Source organism: Eleutherodactylus coqui, chromosome 2, assembly GCF_035609145.1.
Source record: "Eleutherodactylus coqui strain aEleCoq1 chromosome 2, aEleCoq1.hap1, whole genome shotgun sequence".
Classification (NCBI taxonomy): domain Eukaryota; kingdom Metazoa; phylum Chordata; class Amphibia; order Anura; family Eleutherodactylidae; genus Eleutherodactylus; species Eleutherodactylus coqui.
In genome coordinates this window covers 160110907-160136935 of record NC_089838.1, presented here as the reverse complement: position 1 = coordinate 160136935, position 26029 = coordinate 160110907, and the positions used below count along the sequence as shown (strand labels likewise).

The window sequence follows — 26029 nt, the reverse complement described above, 5'->3', positions numbered from 1 at the left end:
TATCATTCTTGCCAATATATGCATCTAATAAATTGATGGTTTGGGATTTGTGAGGAGATTGGTTGATATATTATTCCTGCTCCAAATTGCACTGAGACATGTGACAGCTCAGAGCAAATTATTCAATAACATTTTGAGAGAAGTACACCTTTGATTTGCAGTATCTTCCCAAATTAGATTTTAGACAGGGATTCTCAGTAATCACCTTAGCATGTAAAGATAACTTATATATAATTTGAAAATATATACACATACTAAGATACCCAGTAAATGCATATAGCAATCCAGTATGGTGAATTGCCATATGGAGAACAATAGATCAATAAATGACAAGTTTTAATTAATCTTTCCCATAAAACAATATACAATCTGCTCAGCTCCTCCTGCTCTATAACATGCTGCCTGCAGAATACATTCCATGTCTTGGCCTCTTTCACATGGGCGATGTGCCACTTGGTCAGCCGCAACGCGGCCGACAAACACGTAAATGAGAAATAGCCGTGAACAAGTTGCTGCTAAAATTCACGTTTTCTAGCCCATTCACATGGTTGGGTGCGGCATATAGATGCCGCAGCCCGGTATTCCTTCGGCCAGCATAGATGCTCAGCATGTCCTCTATTGTTTTAGACCTATCTTTTCCAGCTGCGTCAAGACATCGTCCGGCGTATTCAATGTTTTTACCTAAAAATCGGCCATTTAAATAATGCATTGGAATCCAATGCCTCAGATGGTTGAGATTTTTAATCGCGTCTAGATTAGCCACATAAAAACGCCTATGTGAAGGAGGCCTTAGGCTGGGTTCACACAAATCCGCCTGCGGTCGCTAATCCCGAGATTAGCCAGCCATGTGGACGAGATTTCTCAGAAATCTCGTCCACACAGGAAGGCCAATCCGCTGCGGTTAATCCGGCCGAAACCGCGCCTGCGGCGCGGCTTTGCCGACCGGAGCATGTCCATTCTTTTCTCTTTCCGCTGCGGCCGCGCTCTCCTCTATGGGAGCGCCGGCCGCAGCGGAAGAGCGAGCGGGCGGGCCGCTTCAAAGCCGCCGCGGGTTTTTCCGCGGCGCTTCTCCCGGCGGAAATCTTGCGTTTTTTGCTGCAGCCAAACCGCGGGATTTCTGGCGGGAATCCGCCCAGTGGGAACCCAGCCTTAAGGTGCCAGTTTCCGTTTAATTCTCTATGCTTTTTTCTCCCTTAGGCTCCCTCTTCACACAAGCGTAAGCACATTAGCTGTCATCTAAGCACAGCTTTTATGTGGAATGTTTTTTGCGTGCGCCTAGGTGTATTTTTCTGTACTTTCCCCCCTGCAAGGCATGTTCATTTGCGCGTGACAAACAAACACAGAATTGAAATGGCTAATTAGTTCCAGATGTGTTCTTTTTCTAGCACAATTATGCAGTTTTTCACACATCTCCTTGCATATTGCGCACGCATTTGTGTACCCTGCAATGCCTTCGATGGGGACCTTTGGTGTGCAAATTCACAGAAAAATATAACATGTTCTATTTTTTTTTTTGCACAACCAAACTAAGTGTGCAAAATACAGAAGTGTGTCTCTACACATTGTGCGTGCAAAGATGCCCGTGTGGAGCTGACTTTAGTGAATAGGTCTCTTGCTCAAACAAGTGGGATTTTATAGCAAAATCTCCCATGCAAAGCTCCTTTTTAATCACCCAGTCATTTCTCATACAAAGATAGGCAATGAAATTGGTACTAAGAATAACACAACAAAGTGCCGATTGTAGATGAGACTTTATTGGTTAATTCATTGTGCCAATTTTTTTATTATTAGCCTTTAACTTTGATAAAAATTGACAGTAAATCTGGTACATCAGTGAGTGATGAGAATAGATCCAGGGGGTAATACATATCTATTTCAAATGCCTTAACCGGGGCAGCACAATCCTACCAAGGGCAACATCTGCATGGCGTTTGTATGTTCTCTCAGTATTTACATGGGTTTTCCATGGGGTACACCAATTTTCCTCCACACTGTAACATAAATAAATATCAGTTGAAATGTAACTGTTGGAACCCCCACTATTACTGAGAGGAGGGTCGCGCCATCCTAAGTTCAGTGTGCAGCCGCTCTCTATTAAATCTATAGGGGATGCAGAAACAACTGAGTCACCTGGTACCTTGATGCCAGCATCATGGGAATCCCAACGCTAAAATTGATATGCCATAAAGGTTCATTATGACACAACCATTGGCCAAGTTCAGTAGACTTACTATAGACCATCATAGTCTAACTCAGCCGCTTTATGTGTCTTCTGCTCTGATTTTAGGAGCATCAAAAAGTATCTGATATGCAATATTTTTTGATTATGATATTTACTGACAGACTTCTAGTTGCTTTGCCTTGTCTGTTCTGTAGTAATTGAACATCAGTTTTTTGTCTTGAAGAGCATAGATGATTTGTCTAGAATTAAAGAAAAATTCCCAGTTATTTTGCTAACACATAGTACAAAGTTTTCCGCCATGTTCTCAGTTAAACGAGTTGATAAGTCGGGGCCTGGCTGCATCCGTCTGGTTCTAACCAGCCACTGGATTTCTACTGTGCGTGAATGATTGTTAGTGTTACATTATTCCTATATTCTGCAGGAAAATAACTGAGGTGTAACATATTGACCACTTTTCACTACCGTTCATATAATCATTAGACACGTTTACAGTTAAGAGTAATATATCAGCGCTGCACCTCATATGAAGGTTATTAGACAGCATACAGTTCATACTTGGAAAGAATAGCGATGTTCTTGATACTTCCTTCTCAGAGAATCACTGAATTCCTATTCACACACCTTTAAGGTTGACCACATTCATTTACTAACACTTAATCATCAGTAAGTACTTTGTATGTTAAGTTTTGTCTGCAATTAAAGTGTATGTATCTTGGCATCCAAAACTAGAAAAACTTCAGCAAACTTAGTACAATGTAGGCCTCAGTTTATTCTTAAATGCGGGCTAAGTACAAATGGGTGCATTCATCTGTATCTCCAGGAAGGAGGTAATTTACGTGTAATGAGATGACAATATATGTTGTCTAGCATTACTTCACCTGACCCAATACCTCCATGAAGTAGCACAGTCACAATTTTGCATAAACAGCAAGACAATGCTAAAACTTTTACCTGTCTGGCAGTACACAGACACTGAAATTGCATTTTAATTAGGAAATCATTGCCCAGACATGGTTAAGCATTTCTCTCTAGTTGTAAGAAAAGTTTTGCTGTGTCAAAGTTCAGCCACCCAAAATAAACACAAACTTCTAGAACGACTTGTACTTTTACATAATGTTTTTAGTTTAGTAGTAAACAATCGTGTACTGTGCTGACAACTCACATGGTACAAGTCTTTCTTTAATTTTAAATTATCTCTAATATAACTATATTAAATACGTAACACGTTTACACAGTATAAAACCCTCCACCCCATCCTCCATGAAACTGGACAGGGAGGAAAAAAATAGATACAACCGACTGGTAATTTTCTTAAATAAGTTATAGCTCATCATTAACGCATTCATTTCACATAGTTTTGAAGCCAACTAGCCCATAGTTGCTGATGTTTTAGTAACTTCCCTTGCTTTTCCATCTTCATACATTTTCAGCACATAGTGCACTTACGAGGTGATTCAGGGTCATGATCATTAGTGCAGGCGGTTCAGAAACTGGGTGTTCTTGAGGACACTTAGTAGAAGGGTTGCAGATGCTTTCAACCTATGGTTAATCAGCTGAAAAGTTTAAAAATCTTGACATAATATTTTGATACTGTTAATATTTCACAAGAGTGTTTTTTGGTGCGCAATTGCATAAAAATAAAAAGCAACATGTGGTACTGGTGCAATATGTCTCCACCGGATGTATGGGTGGAGACATGGGTTTGCCAGCCTGACTTACAGGGAACGCCCAAGTGATAGCCACAGCTGCGGATTGGGTGCCGCAGACACACCTGCCCAGAGAAACATGTAGTAGTCATCCCCCTGACAGCGCTTCTCGCTGCCCCCCGCTACTAACTGTGCTATCAACATGCATGGCGCTGCTGTCAAACCCTACTGTCACCGTCCATGTGTCCACTCCCAATACCGCTCTCACTGTTGCTGCCCTCTGCTCCCAACACCACTCTCACTGTCACTGCCTTCCGGCCCCAACACCACTCTCACTGTTCATGTTGCAGGTGTCAAACCCCCTGTCACCATCTATGTGTCCACTTCCAAGCCCGCTCGCACTATTGCTGGCCTCCGCTCCCAATCCTGCCCTCACTGTCGCTGCCCTCCGCTCCCAACCCCGCTCTCACCATTTGTGTTGCCACTGCCAAACCCCACTGTCACCGACCATGTGTCTACTCCCAACACCGCTCTCACTGTCACTGGCCTCCGCTCCCAACCCCACTCACAATGTTGCTGCCCTCCACTCCAAACCCTCTCTCACTGTCCGACCCCACTAACATCGCTGTCACCGTTCATGCTGACACTCACCAGCTCCAGACAGCCGGGGCTCACTCGGGTCTGGATGAAGGCTGTAACAGCAGCTGCAAGGTGGGTGTTACCTGGGCGTACACTGTAAGTCAGGCCAGCCAACCCATTTCTCCACCCATACATCCGGTGTAGACATATTGCACCAATACCGTAACATGCTCTATTTTCCTGTTTTTAAAAGAAAGCATCTTTAACTCATTAACCTAATCAGCCATTTCAATGGTTGAAAAGTATCGGTGCATGTTTTTTTGGTTGTACACACAAATAGTACAGTAAAAATACGCAATTCCTGATGCGTAAAAACATACCACAAATGCATGGGTAAATACACATACGCTCATGTGTCATGGGCCTATGAGTGTTTTCCCATGTAACAAAAACCTCTTGTGGCTGAGACTCTGCCCAGTCTCAGGAGCCAATGAAAGCATGATCTTGCCAATAAGTTGGGCAAAATCATGTGGCTATTGGCAGCCACAGCTGGGCAGAGTCTTAGCTGCAAGTGGTTTTTCTTTGTACTTTGAAACGCACTCTAAAAGTGCGCTGCATGCTGTGTCCGACTACTTGTTACCGAACTGCTGTTGTACTTGTTGTGGTTTCCAGCTGCAGTTCAGCAATTATGGTAAAACTTGTGCAGTTTGACCCCTTTAGGGACCATTCACATGGCCGTATTTTCTGGTCGTGTGCTGTCTATGTATTCCACAGACAGCACTCTGCCTCATTATAGCCTATGATGCTATTCACATGGACTGAAAAATATCACTAAATGTCTGTGAAGATCAAACAGATCATGGATGATTTCCTCCGTCAACATCCTCTAGACTTTCTCCACCTGTTTCTCTTTTATACCTTTTATCCCCTGAACACAAGAATCTATGGAATTAGACTTTTCTTTAAATAATGAGTACATTGATTTTCTGTTCTTGCTGCATTTTTATTTTGTTTTCCGGTTTGCAGGACTGTTATGCCGCATTGACAATTTAGCTTTAGCAACTTAATGCAGGAAATTCCTATAGGACTAAGTGAAGCATTAGGTCTATTGGGTTTTTTATTAACTAGATAGGCTAAAGGAAAGAACACATGAGAAAGTTCAATGGAAAATCTCTTTTACCTTCTATTACACAATGAAACACGCCTTAAGATGAAAGTACAGTATGTTTTGTTTACGTAATCTATGTCCAGTTCTGCAAGAGTCGACCTAGATGTTACCATTTATGTCTTTCACCATTTCACAAGGTAGCATTTCAGTGCCAAGCATATCAAGTAGTGGTGCTGGGTGTCTTGTTTCTGTACACAGTGGTGTCAAGGACAGAAGTAGTCTGCCGCATGCTGTCTTAAATGGCTTAAAGGGGTTGTCCCGCGCCGGTTTTTTTTTTTCCCAATAGCCCCCCCGTTCGGCGCGAGACAAACCCGATGCATGTGTTGAAAAAAAAAAAACGGATAGTACTTACCCGAATCCCCGCGCTCCGGTGACTTCTTACTTACCTTACGAAGATGGCCGCTGGGATCTTCACCCTCGGTGGACCGCAGGTCTTCTGTGCGGTCCATTGCCGATTCCAGCCTCCTGATGGGCTGGAATCGGCACACGTGACGGGGCGGAGCTACGAGGAGCAGCTCTCCAGCACGAGCGGCCCCATTCAACACGGAGAAGACCGGACTGCGCAGGCGCGTCTAATCGGGCGATTAGACGCTGAAAATTAGACGGCACCATGGAGACGGGGACGCTAGCAACAGAGCAGGTAAGTGAATAACTTCTGTATGGCTCATAATTAATGCACAATGTACATTACAAAGTGCATTAATATGGCCATACAGAAGTGTATACCCCAACTTTGTTTCGCGGGACAACCCCTTTAAGCGATTTGTATACCACATAAATGAAAATGTCTGACCAACCTACCATAGCTATTGTTGGTAAGAAACAGCAATGTAAAGGGATTATCCCGGAATTGACTTTTTTCGCCTGTCCACAGGATAGGTGATACAAGTCTGATCGTTGTCAGTCTCACCACTAGGACCCCTACTGATCCTGACAATGTGCGTGCCATATCGCTTTTGTCTCTTCACTATACACCTTGCAGTGAGAAAGATTATGGATGGATAGGTAACTGAGCATGCACACTGTCATTCCATTGAGGCCTGCTGGAGATATTTGAGCAGTTGTACTAGGCTGTCTCCAGCAGTCCTATTGAAATGAATGGAGCAGCAATGGACAGCCTCAGCCACCTCTCCAGTCAAGCTTCCTCTTCACTTCAGGGAATGGGGGTGCAGTGCAGGGAAAAGGGGGGGATGGTTCTCAGGAATAGTGTTGGTTCCAGCAATTAGACTCCTACCAGTCAAACGTTTATCACCAATATAGTTGGTGGATAATAAAAGTCAATTCAAGGAATAAGCCTTAATGTACAAAGTGGCACGATCAGATTAATAAAGCATAAAGTGAATGTGTCTGTGTATAAACTGCATTTCAGTAAATCTGAAAGTTGTTATGTCCTAAAACTTGACCCCAGTTATGGTAGCATAATTCTATGCATCTGTATAAGCACAGTGTTCCTATGGACAGTGACTAAAGTTGGTAATGTAGACCCTGACTTTTGAGCCTAGATGTAGAATCTTATAAAGTTTGTCTAAAGCTATGAAAAACCCTACATTTTCTACTGATCAGAAGGGTTATACAGTCAATGCTTTTCATAATGTGTAAGCAATTAAAGCTATGTATGAAGAGAGCAATATGTGGTGCAGTGCTGGGAAGCATAGGTATTGATATACTGGGTAAGAAAGTTAGAATATATATTGCAATAGATAACTCAAACTTCAAAGGTATTGTAATAGATGAATATACTGCCTAGACAATTCTGTGATTACATAATGTATAATGTGCTTCCCTTTGTAATCATTACAACAGTAGATGTCTTGCAAGGATTAGTTAAAGTTCTATCCAGATTAGATTTGTAATTTGTTAACCTTTTTGCTATGCACTGTACTTTTAAGGAACTCAGTCAGCACATAGCTATGATTTCACAAATGCCAAGATGCCATGTTGGATCTTAGAGTTCAATGTCTGTGACCTCGTGTACCACTAAGATTGTGGTCATTGTGTGTTAGATGGACAGAACAGTCTGAGACAGAAGAAACACTTTTTTTGAAGCTCCTAATAAAAATGGTAACAATATCTCCTACTCTCTTACCACGTAATATACAGACATTTAGTACATTTTATTTCATATTACTTAAGTCTTCCATATCCATTTCATACACATGTACCTTATATGTTCAGCCCCTTCTATGATCCTTCACTTACTTCAACTATAAGCATCTAATAGAACCTTTTCGCCTCTCACATACAACTGAGCATATAGTGGTACATGGTCCAAATGCATACAGCCACAAACTAAAATCACTTTAAGGGCTCTTTCACATCAATGTAAATATGCAGCGTAATACGCAGTGAATAAAGCCCGTTGATTTGAATGAGTTGATTCACAGCTGCGTATTTTTCGAGCAACTTTCGGGTGCGTGAAAAAAAACGTAGCATGTCTTACCTTGGTGCATACTATGTACCAAAATAGCCCATTAAAATCAATGGGCATGCAGAAATACAACGAAAATTTAGCAGGAACCCTTCATATTCGCTACGTATTTATGCAAAAAATCAAGATTTCATGCATTTTTATTACACCCGTAAATATGCTCTGTATTCCCGACAATGCAACATGCACTTCTCTGTCTTCACTCCTGGATGTAGAAGATCTTCAAACACTTTTCAGTAACAAATGAATGCAATCTGACAACTGAATTGGCCATAGTTTGTAAGAACACTGATTTTTCAGAATGGAACTTGAGCCTATGACTTCTTCAGATTCCTCCATCACAAACCATCTTGTTTTGGCTAGTGGCACACAAGCAAGTATTCAGTCTGTGTGCTGTCCAAGGAAAAATGGACTAGAATCAGATGGTACACAAACTCATAGTAGGCAGTGTTACAAGACACACATCAGTTTTTTACATGGACTCATGGATTGCAAAAAAAAAAATTACGGCATGCACTATTCAGATGCAATTTGCAGACAAGACTTGTGCATTGAAGATAATGGGGATAAAAAATATAGACAACACTTAAATGACACCCATATGCTGTGTGTTTTTCATCAATTCCTTGCTAAGTAATGCAGGAAAAGAATAACTGAGCCTGTTCCACTTTTATTTGAGTATGTGGAAAAGGGATAACAGACTGCATACAGATGGCAAATGGAATTGCACAAGTATGAAAAATGTTCATTTTTTTGCAGACACAACAAAGACTAGCTTTTTTATGCTCATGTGCCACTAGCCTTCCTCCTTTCTTATCTTTTCTTGTTTATTTTGTCTATGGCTTCATGAATAAATATAAAAATGATACATATCAGTGTACCGTGTATTGTGATATAGCCTTTTAGAACACCCCGAAATCAAAAATCAAAAGAAAAAGTTTATGTGCTACTTATGCTTGCTTTTTATTGCTCTGTGAGAGGCTGTTGTCTGTCAATGAGTATATGTTTAGGCCAACTGATGGAAAGCTATATTCTTTGTTTTCTATTACAGGTTGTCAAAAATGTTGACATTGTTTCCAAAAAGGGACGACAGCTTCTGGCAACCGATGATATCATTCCTTATTCTCCACTCAATGTGACAAATGGCTCCGATGTCACTTGTATCCTGATTTATGCTACACAGTTTGTCCTCAGAGTTAACAAATCTCTGGAGTTTGATTTGACAAATATTACATTTGAAACGCCCTCTGCAGATACCAATTCATCTGAATGCTCTGATACTAACACCATGTAAGTATCTCCTCATATTACATGACAGAACAAATGATTACCTATAATTTTCCTTTACTAGAATCTGAAGCAGCGCAATACATATAGGTTTGCTTTGCCTCCCTCCTACTAGGACAGAAGAATAAAGCTAATCGTTAGGCAATCAAACAATGACATAATTATTCAATTTAGCTGATAGGCTTACAAATCTTCCCTGAGTCAGAAAATGCTAGTGAAGCATGCAGCAGTAGGATTTATTTAGGGAGGGAAGAGTTGGGCTGCATTTAAACTGAAAGTTATTGTTCAGTTTCACTCATTTGAACGATTTCTGAAAGATAATCGTTCAGTCTACACTGAGCATTAGTTAGACAGTTAAGGTTTATTCACATAGGCAAGAATCTCACGCGAGTTTTGTGCGTTTGCGAGACACATGAGACGAATATGAACTCCATTCTTCTGAATGGACCTATTCACATGAGCGTTTTTTTTCCTTGCAGTGATACTGCGTGGATAAAAATAGCAGCATGTGGCTGGCCGGGAAAGATAGAGCATACGGTGCGCATTCCGTTCAGCTGCTTTTACGTGTGACCAGAAAAGATAGGACTTGTCCTATCTTTTGCGGGAATACGTCGGCCATTCTCATGGACTCCTATGAGAGCCATCAGAAAAGGGAAGAGGGAGGGAGTTTAGCAGCAGCTCGCATTCCCTCCTCCTCCTCTTGCTGGCAGCTCCCAGAGGTTGGGACGGAGAGGGGAAGGGAGTTTAGCGCACTAGCTCTGCTAAGCTCCCACCCCCTCCGTTTGCCAGCAATCGGCAATTGGCAGAGAGGGGGAGGGAGTTTAGCAGAGCTGAACTCTCTCCCCCAAGCCAACGGGTGGTCGTGGCTGCCTCTCGTTCATGCGATTTGTGCCCACTATGCAGGCTTTCAAAAATCGCAGCACCTGTGTGAAAGAGCTCTAAGTAAGAGTTGGTTGAACAACTTCAGTGAGTACAATTAAGCAGTTATCAACTATCTGAGAAACATATTACTTCAAAGATTACCAGAGTTACATTAGTGAGCAACAATAGGGAGTGGGGGGGGGGGGGGGGGGGATCCAGCCACCATTTGACCAAAAGCCTCTTTCTAGTGTTATTTGTTCAAGTTTTGTACCTCCATATTTTGAATGCTTGTAACTACCAAGCTGATCAAACAAGTAAATCGTGAGTTATAAATTACTCTGTCTGATTCCTTGGACTCTGTTCTCAAGGGGACCACTATACCACAAAACAACATCACACCAGGAAACTCATACAACCAGTCCCCAACATTTTCACTGTGATGTACAGTAGGAGTTGTAACTACTGTGATCCCAACCTCCTACTTTAGGACACTGCCTTGTGTTGACAATTCTCTGATGAGGTTCTGGTGTCCACTAAAAATCCCAGATAGATTAACCTCCGTGTTGGGATGAATCAAGATTTCTCCTTGTTGATGAGGAATCCATGTTTTTCTAGGAATTTGAAGATAGTCTATGATACTCTGAAAGGATACTGGCAGAGGGAGCTCTCTGTAACCAGTTGTCCAGATATTGGACTAAAAATGTGCTTCACATTTTGATAGCTGCTGTCAGGACTATAATAATCTTGGTGAAGACTTCTGGCACAATCAAGATGCTAAATAGAAGGCCCTGGAATTCAGGGTGAACTATTGTCTGGACCCCTTCTCACAGCTATCCTCAGAAATATCCTGTGAGCTAACAGAATAAGAACATGGAGGTAAGCATCACTTAGATCAATTGGCATCAAGAAATCCTCTGGATATAGCAAACTGATGACTGACTTTATAGAGTCCATTTTGAACTTCCTCATCAAATATTTGTTTAGGTAGGTGACGTCTATGCTTAGACTACACTGGGTACAGCAAAAATTTTGGAATAGACCTCTAAACCTCTCTGGTGGTAAGGAACCTGCTCTAAAGCTCCCTTCTTGGCACAGTAAACTTGTTCAGAAGCTAAAAGATTACTGTATTTCCAGGGGACATTCAGTAGGAATCTATTTTATAACAGGCGCTATAAGCACTTCAATCACTGCAAACACAGGAAAGGTCTCAAGAGTCTAAACTATTTTTTTCCAAGATGTCACAGAAGTTGGAAAGTCTTGCACCCATAACGCAGGGCCCTGGTCTGGTGATTTTGATGATTCTTGGAGTCATTGTTATTCTTTTCCTTGTAACCACCCTCTCTCTTGCCTTGCTTAGTGGTGAATCTATGTTGTCTGTCAGATGATCTTTAGTTTCTCCTAAATCTTTGCGAGGAATTCCTGAAGGAAGGAAAATTCTGCTGTTTGGTTTGTTGGCCTGAAGAAAAGATACATCCTTGTCTTCAGCCAAAGACTCTAGAATCTTATTAAGTTGAAGGCCAAATAAACTATCCGGTTGACAGGGCAAGGAACAAAAATGATTATTTGAAGGGCTATCCCTGCCCACTCTTTCAGCCACAGAGCCCTTCTAGCCACATTACTAAGGGCAAGATTTTCAGATGCTAATCTCAGGGTATCCATGGGAAAAATCACACAAGAAACCTGAAAGCATCAAGTTTGGGATGGACTGTAGGATATCTCCCTGGGTGCACTATTGTGTAGGCCTCTAATGAGTTGACTAAGCACAACCCATAAAGATCTTGCAAAAGGAACTGAAACTAGAGAGGCTGTGCAGAATGAAGAGACATTTGAATAGGATCTCTTTAGTACAGTATCTGTCTTCCAATTCATCTGGTATTCCAAAAGAGAGGACTAAATGAAAGAAAGATGTACTCCATAGATAATCTAGCAACTGCTAAAGTAACCTTTGGTGGCTCTTGCCATTTTTGTGGAGTACTCGGATTTATTAGATATACTAACTTAAATCTACCACCTGGGTCTACTTTTTTCTTTGGCTTCTTCCAATCCACTCTTAGAAGATCATCCAAGATAATGTTGTCTGGGAGTACTCTGGCTTTTTACCTTTGAAAATAGAAGAGTCTTTCTGTCTTGGACCTCAACTCTTGAAGGTCATTTGCGTCCACAGTATTCTTGACTATCCTTATGAGATAACTAGTCTTAAGCGATAGCAATCATCCTCTTGAGTTTCCCTTCTGAGTACTGCTTGGATTGGCCTGGTAATTCTTCAGAGGAGGAGACTGATATTGTTTGGAATTTCTGAGAAGCTTTTCTCTTATGAGAGACAGTAACTTCCTCAAAAAACTTATTAAGTCTTAAACCATGAAAAAAAAAACGCCTTAGCTTTATTGTTAACAATAGGCTCCTCCTGTGCCCTACAGCCAGAGCAAAGATCAGATTCCAGGTCATCAGGAATAGGCTGAGAACAATGTTTGTGTCTGTTGCTGCATTTGCTTTTCCCTCAGAAGAGTGGCTGGCTATCTAAACAGAAAAAGCACATTTATTATAGTCTGTCCTGAAGAGTAAAACTAATCCCTGAGTCTGAGCAGTCCTTCTTGTGCTGCTAAGAAAGTATCTGCCAAGCGCAAAGTACTCTACACTGAATCAAAAGCGCCAGGTTTTTAAGCAGAAAAAGTCTAACGAGTCTTACAGTACCCAAGTTTGCAGAACTGCACTTACAATCTTGAAGCACATCTCAGAACAAGGACCTAAAGCTTCTCCCTCGATGCCAGGCAGAGCAGCAGATACAGTAGTAGAGCCCAGAAGCCGGACACCCAGCAGAGATCTTAACAGAAAAGAGTGATCTGGGAGAGGGTCCAGTTAAGAATACACTCAAGCTTTCCATGTCAGTTGGAAACACACTAGGAAACTGAGCAGAGGGCACTCTCAGTAGTCCCAAAGTGAAGACGTTAATCCATGGCTCTACAGAGTACATGTTCAGAAGCCAAGATGCGCTCTTAGGAGAAATCAAACCGCGTCCTAAACAACATATTCTCCTGTAGGAACACAAGAAAATATGTGTTTATGAGTAGTTTCAGGAGATATTTGTATGTCTATTAGCTAACTGAATAATTATTTCCATTCACTTTTTTCTTCTGTTCCAGTAGGCAGGAGTCAGAGCAAACCCATATGTATTGTGCTCCTGAGGAGGCTAAAGTGGTTGCTATTTAAGCTGGCCATCCATGAGATAAAAGTGGGCCAAAATGGATGATTTTGACCATTTTTTTCTGACCATCAGTTAAAATTATGCCCAACTGCGCATTACTGTTTGCCACAATAGTCATGGTCTGTCATGTTGGAATTTTTTGTTCATTGTCAGCTGAAACTAGATATATGTGGCATGATTGGCTAATTACAGCTAATCAACTTTGAGCAAGTGCATTACATTGTTTATTTATTTAGATGTGCTATCTGTCTGTTCAGTGTTGCATGTTGCTGGTGGTATCCTTTATAGGAACAATCTGACGTATATAGCCACATAGAAACAAGCTATTGATGTTAACATTTTTTTGTTAAAGTGAAATAGCAACAAAAAAACGTAATTGATGCTGAGAAACTTTAATGACAATGACAAATCAAATATTTTACTTTATTTTGTATTAAATTAGAATAGTGACTCACTGATTTACACCAACTTAAGGGAGATCTTTATGTTTCTTGACATGTTTCCTGAGGTCTTGCAGCGGCCAGTAATGCAGGACACTGTTTCCTGAAATGCTGAAATACCTTATGACCAGACAAAATATTGTAATGCCTTATTTTTTATTTTACACTGTGACTTTATGTCAACTTATATTTACCAATAGGCTCTGAAACTTGTCAAAATCTAGTAGGGGACAAATAAAGTTACGTTTCCAGAGTTAAAGTTGTACTCTAGGCATTTTGTGACTGAAGGACTATGAACATAACATTTCATCCCCAATGGCACCATTCTGAATTTAAACATACTGAGAAAAAGTAAAAATGTACCAAAAAGGTTGAAGCCGTTACGTCAACTTACTTTTGTTACAGCTATGTAATACATGTGTTCTATATGCTTTCTTTGTGAAACATTACTTCTGAAGTCTTTTGTATAATAACATTATATTCTGTAATTTTAGCTTGTCATTAGTATATTCATTGCCAGGGAAAACATTCAGCAGCCTTGAAGTAAGGTAAGCCAGAATAAAAAATGTATAGGAACATTTCAGCTTCCTGTATTGTCTTTTATTGTCAAATTTCTCTATTGCCAATTCAATAAGCCCTGTTCATACCACCTTTTATACTCCATTGAAGGGCATTCTTTTCTTATTTCATGTATTCTTATTAAAAGAGTAGGAATCTGTTTTAGGCTACACTCAGATGTGGCAGAGTTGTCGGTTTTCCACACTGAATATACAGTGGAGAATAAAGGGGGCCAGGGGCCTGGGTTTGTTCACACTCACAACTCTTAGGTCCCCCAGTTGAACATTCTCTGGAAAAACATTAAACAACCAACCAAACCAACCACAATAATAACAATTTGGTCTGGAGTTCAGTGTGGCCCATGCTTTAGATCTAACCCTTTCAATTGTGTGGATCCATACCAAAGTCTACATCAAAATCCGCACAATTTGGATGCGGATATGCTGCAGATGTTTCCACCACATGTGAATTTGCATTCCCCCGACAAAGAAAGATATACAGGGGGTGGACAAAAATATGGAAACACTGTACAAAATGCATTCCTTAAAATCGGTTACTACATGTCTTATTGAATTATGATTTATAATCCCATTTAATTTACGTGGAGATATTATGACACAGATGCTGCCGGGCAGAAGTGAACATCTGCCCGAGCAACACGTTTCTATTGGTCAAGGGTTTGAGCCACTCAGCTGATGTTACTAGCTGGCTCCCAAAATCATCCAGAGCAGGGCAAGAGGTGAAGTAAACACAAATTTGGTGGGAAAAGCTCTCAGCCAAGCAGGGGTCAAAAGGGCAGCTCAGTGTTAATGATTAAAATCCCATTCATTTTGTATGGTGTTTCCATATTTTTGTCCACCCCCTGTTTAAACTTTTGCATGAGTAGTGAGCTTAGATGCAATGGCTCTACTTCAGTATACCTTTAAATAATAGTTACTATATAATGTATTCAAATACCAGCTCTACACAGTGATAGGATTACCTCCAGTGATCACAGGTGATGTTGCCTGTATTTGGAGTTGTCCATATTTGGTTTTTATTTTCTTTGGGCCCCCAGTGAGATTTTTTTCCAGCCATGACTTTCCACTGCACACTCTCCCGATCCTCCTGCTGCAAACCTTAATCAGAACAGAATCCAATATCGCTCACTACACTAATAACGGAACATAGAGCATACTGGTGCGGTATCCGCACAGAAAAATAGTAATATTAGATTGTATACTCAAGACTGTAATATTGGAAGAACAATTAGAAATATATATTAGATTCAATGTATTACATCACAGTATTTAATAGCAAATTATAAAGCACAAATAAAATAGCGACAGTTCAGTTAATTAAAAAACCCACGGGGCTCTCGCTGATATAAATACAATCCACTGTGGTATCACTGTTAATATGCTAATATGGAGCCGCTATTAATTTTTAAACAATTCTGGATCCCACATGGAAATAACCAGAAGAGTTTCTTAATACCCTTAATTGAATAAAAGTAGCAATGAAGATAAATGGTGAGTTCGATGTCTAATATACATGGGCTGTGTATACATCATAGCGCTTATTCTATCAAGAGTTGACGGATGATATGTGCCTTCTTTCGGAAGGCAAAATCACTTTTCATTGAATCATAGTGTTGGAAGAGACCTCCAGGGTCATCGGATCCAACCCCCTGTTCAGTGCTGGATTCACTAAATCATCCCAGACAGATATTTGTCCAGCCTTTGTTTGAACACTTCCATTGAAGGAGAACTCTCCACCTCCCGTGGTAACCTGTTCCACTCATTGATTACCCTCACTATCAGAAAGTTTTTTCTAATATCTAATTTCTGTCTCCTTCCTTTCAGTTTCATCTAATTGTTTCTAGTCTTTCCTTGTGCAAATGAGAACAGGGCTGATCCTTCTGCACAGTGACAGCCCCTCAGATATTTGTAGACAGCTATTAAGTCTCCTCTTAACCTTCTCTTTTGCAAGCTAAACATTCCCAGATCCTTTAAACATTCCTCATAGGACATGATTTGCAGACCGCTCACCATCTTGGTAACTCTTCTCTGAACTTGCTCCAGTTTGTCTTTGTCTTTTTTAAAGTGGGGAGCCCAGAACTGGACACAGTATTCCAGATGAGGTCTGACTAAGGAAGAGTAGAGGAGAATAATTACCTCATGTGATCTAGACTCTATTCTTCTCTTAATACATCCCAGAATTGTGCTTGCCTTTTTGGCTGCTGCATCAAATTGTTGACTCCTGCTCAGTCTATGATCTATAGTATACCCAAGTCTTTTCTACATGTGCTGCTGCTTAGCTCAATTCCTCCCAAGGACTTTGCATTTCTCCCTGTTAAATAACATTCTGTTAGTTGCCATCCACTGTTCAAGCTTTTCTAGAACTTTTTGAATGCTCTCCCTCTCTTCTCTAGTTTTAGCTATCCCTCCTAGCTTTGTGTCATCTGCAAATTTGATCAGTTTCCCATCAATTCCCTCCTTCAGATCATTTATAACAATGTTGAACAACATTGGACCTAGGACAGAGCCTTGTGGTACTTGATACATTCTTCCACTTGGATGTGCAGCCATTTATGACCACTCTTTGAGTACAATCACTTAGCCAATTGTGAATCCACCTAACAGTTGCCTTGTCCATCCCATATTTGATCATTTTTTTCAATAAGTATGGTATGAGATACTTTGTCAAATGCTTTACTAAAGTCAAGATATACTGTATTCACCGCATTTTCCTGATCAACCCAGTTGGTGATTCTGTTATGGAAGGAAATTAGATTCATCTGGCATGACTTGTTTGTTACAAACCCATGATGGCTCTGATTAATTGCTCTATTTTTATCCAAGTACTTGCATACATGCTGTTTTATTTGTTCAAAGATCTTTCCTGGTATAGAAGTCAGGCTCACAGGCCTGTAGTTTCCTGGATACACCTTCTTCCCTTCTTTGAAGATAGGGACAACATTTGCCCTTTTCTAATCTTCTGGGACTTCTCCTGTTCTCCAGATTATGGCGAGTGGTTAAGCAATTACCTCCGCTGCTACCTTTAGTATACTAGGATGTATCTTTTGTATGTATGCTACTATGACTTAAGAACAGTCTAGCACTGTAGCCAAGAAGAACCTGACACACTTCCAACAGCTATTCCCAGATATAGTTGCTTGTTTTAGATGCAACAAGAAGAACTGCAAATACTGCTCCAGTATTGTAAACAAAACCACAGAATTTTTTAGTTACACTACAGATGAAAAATTTGAAATAAGGTTGTTCATTAATTGTCCTTCAGACTTTGTAATTTATAAGCTCCAAAGCTCCTGCTGCCTTCAATATGTAGACATCAGATATCCCAGATAGATTCGGCATTCTCCAAAAGAGAGAGATGTATTGGATATACACTCTGAATACTCTCTCTCTCCTATGGGTCTAATTGAGACACTTGAGAACATATGAGTAAACAACATGTAGTCATTTTACATCCCTTTCTGTTGTTTTAGGTGCATCAATTGATTTTTAATAGTTTCATTTTAATAATTTGTATTGCTTCATATTGTATAATATGTTATAATATTCATGTCATAATACTTATGTTATAATTCATATGTCACACCATCATTTAAAAAAAACTTGTCCACAATATTACTGTCTCTGTTGTACATCTAGAACTGACAATAGTCATATAGTCATGTCTCTGATGCATTCTCTACCACCTCTGAAACATTTAATTGAGGGATTTATTTTATGAGCATTGCTGCTTTGCATCTCCTGTAATCGGAGCTGCCATTACTAAGTGTATTTCCCTTGGATAGTTTTCCTTAAAGGGGTTGTCTCGAGGCAACAGTGATTTTTTTTTATTGCCCAGTCCCCCTTCTTAAGCATACATTACTATGCAGCAGTGTAAACGGCTTTTAAAGCCGGTTTCTACTCACAGTTCTGGTGTTTCATCAACTTATAAAACGGTTCCCAAAGATGGCCGCCGGTTCTTTTCCCAAGGTGCACCGCGGTTTTCTCCCATGGTGCACCACGCTTGCTGTAGCCCGACGTGCACGCTCCCGAGACGCTACCAGCTGTGTCTCCCTGACAACCAGACGCCCCGCAGCCGCCGACCGGACCCCACAGCCACCGACCGGGCCTTGGGATTGAACGCGGCCGACCACGGCACACGCTCTTGGGCCACAGTCACCCACCGCCAGGCAGCAGGTAACCGGCGCTAGGCCCTGGCTCCCCCGCGCTAGGCCCCGGCTCCCCCGCGCTAGGCCCCTGGCCCCAGCGGTGGGCCCCGGGGCCAGAGCGGTAGGCTCCAGGGCCCAGCGGTAGGCCCTGGGGCCACAGCGGTAGGTTCCGGGCCCCAGCGGTAGGCTCCGGGGCCACAGCGGTAGGCTCCAGGGCCCAGCGGTAGGCCCCGGGGCCACAGCGGTAGGCTCCGGGGCCCAGCGGTAGGCCCCGGGGCCCAGCGGCAGTCCCCTGACAACAGACGAAGGCTCCGGGGCCCAGCGGTAGGCTCCAGGGCCACAGCGGTAGGCTCCGGAGCCACAGCGGTAGGCTCCGGGGCCCAGCGGTAGGCCCCGGGGCCCAGCGGCAGTCCCCTGACAACAGACGAAGGCTCCGGGGCCCAGCGGTAGGCCCCTGGGACCCAGTGGTAGGCTCCGGGGCCACAGCGGTACAGTCCCCCCTGCGCATACATCACCCTAGACCCCTCACTTACATGGGCGGCTGGGCGGCTTCACGGCTGGGCGGCTGGGCGGCTTCACGGCTGGGCGGCTTCACGGCTGGGCGGCTTCACGGCTTCACGGCTGGGCGGCTTCACGGCAGGGCTGCTGAGCGGCTTCACGGCAGGGCTGCTGGGGCGGCTTCACGGCAGGGCTGCTGGGCGGCTTCACGGCAGGGCTGCTGGGCTGGGCTGCTTAAGTTTCTGCACCCCTCTCTAAGAGAGGATGGTAGCAGAATGGCCGCTCCAGCGCGCTCCCGAGAAGTTACAGCTCATCTGCGCATGCGCAGAAGAGCTGTAGCGGCGAGCACGCTGAAGCGGCTCGTGCTCAGAGCAGAAGACCGGACTGCGCAAGCGCGTCTAAAAAAGCATGAAGCCAGCGAAATTAGACGGAGCCATGGAGACGTGGACGCTAGCAACGGAGCAGGTAAGTGAATAACTTCTGTATGGCTCATATATAATGCACGATGTATATTACAAAGTGCATTGATATGGCCATACAGAAGTGTATAACCCCACTTGGTTTCGCGAGACAACCCCTTTAAGTTCCTCTTCCCTAGGGCTCTTTTACATGAGCATATATTGGCCGCCGTTGGGTTCCAATGCATCAGATCACATGGCTGCATTCCCGCGGCGTAAAAGCGCCCGACCGACCAATATAGCGCCAGACGCTTTCACGCCGGGCCGAAAAGATAGTCCTGGAACTATCTTTCGGGCCAGAATATGTCGGCCGCTGCATGGGCTCCTATGGGAGCCAATGACAGAGCCGGAGAAAGGAGGTGAGAAGGAGTTTAGCAGCATGACTGCTAAACTCCCTCCCTCTTCTCTCCTCCTCTCTCCTCCCCTCTTCTCCCCTCTGGCTGTTTGCAGCCAAGCTCCGCCCCCTCCCATTGCTGGCTGCAGACAAGGGGTGGGGAGAGGCGGGTGCTCAGCTCCACCCCCACCCACTCCCATTGCAAACAGCTGGAGGGAAGGAGACAGGGCGTGAGCCGGCGAGGGGGAGGGAACTGGAGGATATGATATTGTGGCCACGGTGTATATGCACCAGGGCCTGTGCCATCTGAATTGGTGCACAAACGTTAGGTTTGTTCTCCCGTTCATGCGTTTTTATGGCGCCGATGGGAACACATAAAAACGCCTACAGCCATGTGAAAGGGGCCTTACACTGCACGAGTACTAGTGGTTCGGATAGCTTTTAGCCACTGCACCTGTGCTTCCTTCACCTGAGCACTGATAGTCTTGGCTTGGGGTCAGGGTGCATGCTCAATTCCTGCTCTCCCGCTTTTTTCCACCTTAAATTCCAGGCTGGCACTGGGAGAAGCCTCAGTGCTCCTCTGCAAACTAGTAACGACCACTTGTCCATTCAATTTGTGTGTGTGACGAGTGATTTACATGCAGAGCCTAACAGCACCTATGATGTCAGTTACTGCCTCTTAGCTCCACCCCCTGATCACATGATGGCGACATCATCAGAGGTCCTTTATCCTGTCTCTGCAGTGAATGAAGAATTATGGGCAGACTACATCCCTCACAAACCCCTGTGGCCTAGGTTGCTATGGATACAGCAGTATTCAGCCTGGCAGTTTGCAGCTGCTTGTTAGACATTTCCCTTAAAAATTCAAAATGTCTACTCATTTTTGTAATTATTTTTATTTTATTCATATGCTGATTTATATTTTTTTCATTTGTTTTTTTATCTCTATTTCTTTTTAAGGGCGAAGTCAGACAAGCGTTTTTTTGCATGCTCCTATGTCCGCAAAAAAAGCACGTCTGATAGAACCATTGGTTCTCTATGGTGTGTTCATATATCTGTCTTTCACAGGTGCAAAATATTTGCACCTGCAAATGATAGGACATGCGTGCACCGGCAAGGTCCGTCCTATGTGTAAAGAATCCCCGTCACAACACTGTCACAGTGTTCAGTGACAAGGGGACTCCCTGTGGGAATGAAGGAATCCCCTGCCACAGCTGACTGAGCCCTAATACTCTATTCCCTGCCTATACTTATTTCACCTGAAATTACACCCTGATATTTGTATCTGTAAAAAATACCTCATTTCCCCTCCCCCTGGTTTTAGTCTTGTCACACGTTCTGATATAGCATGTCCCCAGTAACTACTGAGGAAGGGGTGCCATAGCCCCGTAATACATCTTTTTATTCTGGTAAGCTAAACTAAGCTAATCCGTGATGTCTTGTGCTTTTCTAAAACAGTTGCGCCTATACCCAGTTTTTTTTACTATTGATCAACAGAAATTTATTACATATAGGTTATTTCAATGTTTTACAATTCATATGCCGCTTTGTGGCGCTTACCACAATTCACATTGGCGGCTCTCAGTGTCAGGGTTGGCAGCTATCGGGGTCGCCGTGCCCGCACTGCTGGTACTGTCGCTCCTGCGGCTGGTGTACAGTGCAGGGGAACTCCGGCGCTGGTTACCACTCCTGGCCGCGCGGCTCTTATATGCCGCAGAGGTGCTAGGGATGCGACGGTTGCTGCCTGGCACCGCGTTCCTGTTGCTATGGCAGCCTGCTGCATCTCCTGGCTTAGTTTGTTCTGTTAGTGTGGGGGCGCTTCTCCCAGCACTCTCATTATTCTGCTGCAGTTAGGCGCTCTGCCACAATCATCTCTTGGGGCGGGAGCTCTGACAGCATCTAAACCCCTCAGTTGCTTCCTGACACTGCCAGTGTTTGATTAGACTTCCTGTCACTCACCAGTGTTACTCTGCAATTCCTGATTGATAGTTATTTGACCTCTTTTCCCCTGACCTGACTCCGTCTTCCCTTGCCTGTACTGCACTTTCTGGACTGTTTTTTTTTGCTTGGACCTTTGGCTTGCTCCTGGACTGGTCTGTTGCTTCCCTTGGTGCTGCACTCTGGTTGTTCTGTTTCTAGGGATTGTGGTGTTCTACGTCGTTTTCCCTAGCCAGTGTAGGGACCGTCGCCCAGTTTCCGCCCTGGGGCTTAGCCCAGGGGGACAAGTAGACAGGGACAGGGGTTGTGGGCTACATTGCAAGGAACCCACGACTTCTGCTTTCCCTGGTGTCCTGACACTCAGCTATTATTGGCTCCAAAGCTATAGTATATAAAAACACCAATTCCTAGAGCCCCACTATAAACTTTCTAAGTTTCTTTACAACACCCTAATTTCTCAGTGCACTTAGTGTAGGTCCAACTGGGACCTACAGTTCCACATGTATATTCATTTGTATCCCAGAGTGTTCACACTACAGTGGGTTCAATCACTTCTCAGTTCACTCCACATAAGGAATGATCCAGGCAAATTATATATCCCTTGTGGTCCAGTTAAATCTTCTTGTATCCACTTGTGGTATGATACACTGAATCGATTATACATTTCTAATTGTACTTTCAATAGCACAGGCTTAAGTATACAATCTGTGAAAACCTTATTCAACTTTTCAGTGCCATCCATAGTAATAATGTGTCCACTGTGGCCCCACTTAATAATAGTAATCCCCTCTGAGGCCTCACTTAGCAATATGACCCTCTATGGACCCAGTTAGTAATAGGACCCCCTCTATGCCCCAACTTAGTAATTGTGACCTTCTCTGTGGTGGCCAACTTGGTAATAGTCTTACCTTTGCAAAACTCATTGAACATTTAACTTTGTTTTTAAATCTGTCCATGCTCCATAATACGTTTTTTTCCTTCCTTCAAAAGATTTTATATGACTAATATGTTCTACGCCGGGTCTGCTAGAAATTGGTTCAAATTGGAATCTGTGATGATAATTCCCGACCAAGATATGCTGAGGAATGCTTCATTTAGAACAACATATGCCTCAACACCTGCAGAGTACTCCTATCACTGCCAGCGAGTAGGGACAAGCTCTTTGTATGGCGAGAGACTAGTTCCTACCAATACTGAGGCCAACAGCTGGGAAATATTAATTTCCGATTTTCAGGTGAGTACATATTCAATATTCAAAAACAACTAAAGTGTAGCATGAAGATTGCCAACATAGCTCAACTTGGTTATCTGTCATTAGTAAGTGTCACTACATATGTACTAACTTTTAGTGTAAAAGAGAGACGTGCACTTCATAGGGAGGGTTATTTTATTCTGTAACCGGTAAGTAATTCCACACTTAATGCCAGTGCACTTCCTAGAGGTTATGCAATGAAAATGTTTTTGTATAATATGTCGCTGTGTGCGCATATAAGGAAGGGTGCCTTTACAGGATGCTGCAGAATATTCCACTGACAAAATCCACACCAAAGTCTGCAGGTCTGAATGCGGATTTTAATGCAGAACTGCCTGCAGAATTCTGCTATTTTTAATTCTGTATTAAAATCTGCACATTAGACGCCCTGCAAATATTCTTTTCCATGTGAAAGCATCCAGATAGATTTACCCATTGTGAAAATATTGCCAATTTACGCAGTGGAATTGGCTGAAGAAAGTCCAGAGCATTTTACAGTGCACTGCAGCAAAAATCCGCAGCATAAATTAACCAGTTGTGCTGAAGTTTTGCACTGCATGTTGGACGTCTTCAAATGAGCATGTAAAATCCATACCAAAAATCTAAAACATGTGGATGGACATTAAAAATTCATCGCTGTGTGTGTGCATGTGGGAAAAAGTATATGTGTACGTGAAAAACATTCAAAAGTTTAGGCCTTTTTTTCTAAACTTGTAAGGTTGTTTCAAGAGACTGCTCCTGTGCCACCTCTCTCCTTTCTTTGTTGTGGGTTTCTGATTTTTATGCCAAAAATGGTATGGAGTCAGAAGCCATTCGTAAGAAATCCCCCTAAAATAGAGCATTACAATTGATTTCCGCTCATGTGCAGGAAAAGTTTTTGCTGCGGAATCCGGAGGCAGACGCCCGCTCCGGATTCTGCAATGCAAATCCACCCGTGTGCAGGTAGCATAAGTCCTATAGAAGGAAATGGAGCCATGGTCAGGCATGCACACCACCATTCTCTCCAGGGACTTGTGGTGTGCCATTCTTGTGATCTCTGGGGGCCCCAGCAGTTGGTCCACCAGTAATCAAACATTTATCACCTGTCCACATGCCGGATGAAATAACTTACTTATGATGATGTAAAGCAAACTTTGCCACAACACATGTATTGCGCGTGGGCAAATAGGGTTTATGTGCCAGGGTTGCTTCCTAGTCCCGTTTGGAACCTGAGGCGATACACAGTTTGTGTCCAAAACATGTTGCTGATTGGAAATTAAATAACTTCCTCTTAATAGTAAACTTATCTTTGTGAGAACCTTTTGGGGCAGCGCCAAAACAATCTGTTTTTCTTTCTTCTACACTATTGATTTACTTTTTTCCTTGTTCATCATGACAATGCATTTCCAACTGTATTTTCACACCAATTTCCCTTAATTGAATCTGTATATGGAAACAGGTCCATTAGCATCTAGCTGGGCAGACAACTGAAACATGGCTAAACTAAGCAGTGATCGAATGATAAATCTACACGGGAGAAATTAATAACCATATTAGCAAACCATGGGTGCAACCAGGGGCGTAACTTAAAGCTCCCGGGCGCCGATGCAAAACTTGGAACAGGGCCCTGAACTATAATACTTTACTTATAGTACTGGGTTCCCTATATGGAGAAGAGAGGCCTTATGGGCCCCCTAAGGCTCCTGGGCCCAGGTGCAACCGCATCCCCTGCATCCTCTATAGTTACACCCCTGGGTGCAACATCCGCTCATGTACTTTCCTAAATAAGCGCAAATAAATAAGTAAATTATAGCCACATGTTTTCTGGAAAAGTTTGGCAAACATAAAACAATTTTGTTTCAAATTTTACCATTTTCAAAACTGCTAATCTTTTAAATGCATGTTTTTTTCATACCTCACTAATACTTAACCAAGATAAACATTTGTGAAAGTTCCAGTAAATGTAGAAATCTTGCTGATCGGAAGGAGTTATTCCATTAGTGCTACATTTAAGCAATTTAAGGCTATGTTTACATCAGTTCGGATGCTCTGACACAGATTCTGCATAACATCACAACATGGATTTCTGCATTAATTACTAATATAATGTATGTTTCTTTTCTAAGTTACAATTATAGACAAACACAATCTAACTAAACTAATAACACGCAAACAGTTGTTCATTCATGTCTTTTATTGAGCACATTGAATAAACATCCACAGCGCAGAAGAAAAAAGTAAGTGAACGTCTGTGTTAATGACTTATCCAGGAGCTGATGGGTAAAAGATTCTTTACTTAGGCCTCATGCCCACGGCCGTTGCGGACTCTGCTAGCGGAATATCGCAGTGGAGTCTGTCACGGCGCCCCCCAAAACCCTCATACTCACCTCCCGGAGCCTCCTCGTTATTTCCATCCCTCAAGCTGGCGCGCATGCGCAGTACTGCTTATGACGCGTCGGCAGTGTGGGATGACACGGCCGGAGGTGGGTTGGAGGCGCGTATTCACGCGATACTTCTGCTGTGCTACAGCGGAAGTATAGCGTGGCGGCCGGCTTCTACTGACTACAATGGAAGCCGACCGCATATTCCCGCGGCAATTAGAGCATGTCGCAGTTTCTTTCACGCTGCGGAATTCCGCAGCGTGAACATTGAGCTATTAGGTTCAATAGAACCTAATAGCTGCCGTGTAAAACGCGTCAGAAATCCGTCCGTGAGCATTTCCCTTAAGGAGATTATACTGGAAGTGTAGTTTTTAAAGGAGCATTGCCTATTAATGTCACACAAAGGCTGTCATCCCACGCAGTGTTGGAGTTGCAGTTTTACTCTGTTTTTAAGTCATTTCTACTGCGTTTTTGATGTGAATGTTAATTGCATGTCAAAAATGCCGACTAAAAACCACATGCATTTTAACCTGAAATGCTACGGTTTTATGCTGCAGTTTTTAGTCTACGGCTGCTACAGGTGTAGCACAATCTTTTCTTGTGGTTATGCTGTAGCAGCTGATAGGCTCAAAACTGCAGCATTTCATAGTAAAACCCATGCGGTTTACAGTCA

At 42.8% G+C, this 26029-nt stretch overlaps 1 protein-coding gene across 1 annotated transcript in view; it reads left to right on the top strand.

Annotated features, from left to right (window-relative positions):
- The window catches only part of LOC136611885 (V-type proton ATPase subunit S1-like), an 88003-nt gene that overhangs the window by 47069 nt on the left and 14905 nt on the right, over positions 1 to 26029 (top strand). Inside the window, exons 7-9 of the mRNA XM_066591848.1 lie at positions 9055 to 9293; positions 14288 to 14341; positions 22735 to 22978. Coding sequence (XP_066447945.1) covers positions 9055 to 9293; positions 14288 to 14341; positions 22735 to 22978 — 537 coding nt within the window. The remainder of the gene's footprint in view (positions 1 to 9054; positions 9294 to 14287; positions 14342 to 22734; positions 22979 to 26029) is intronic.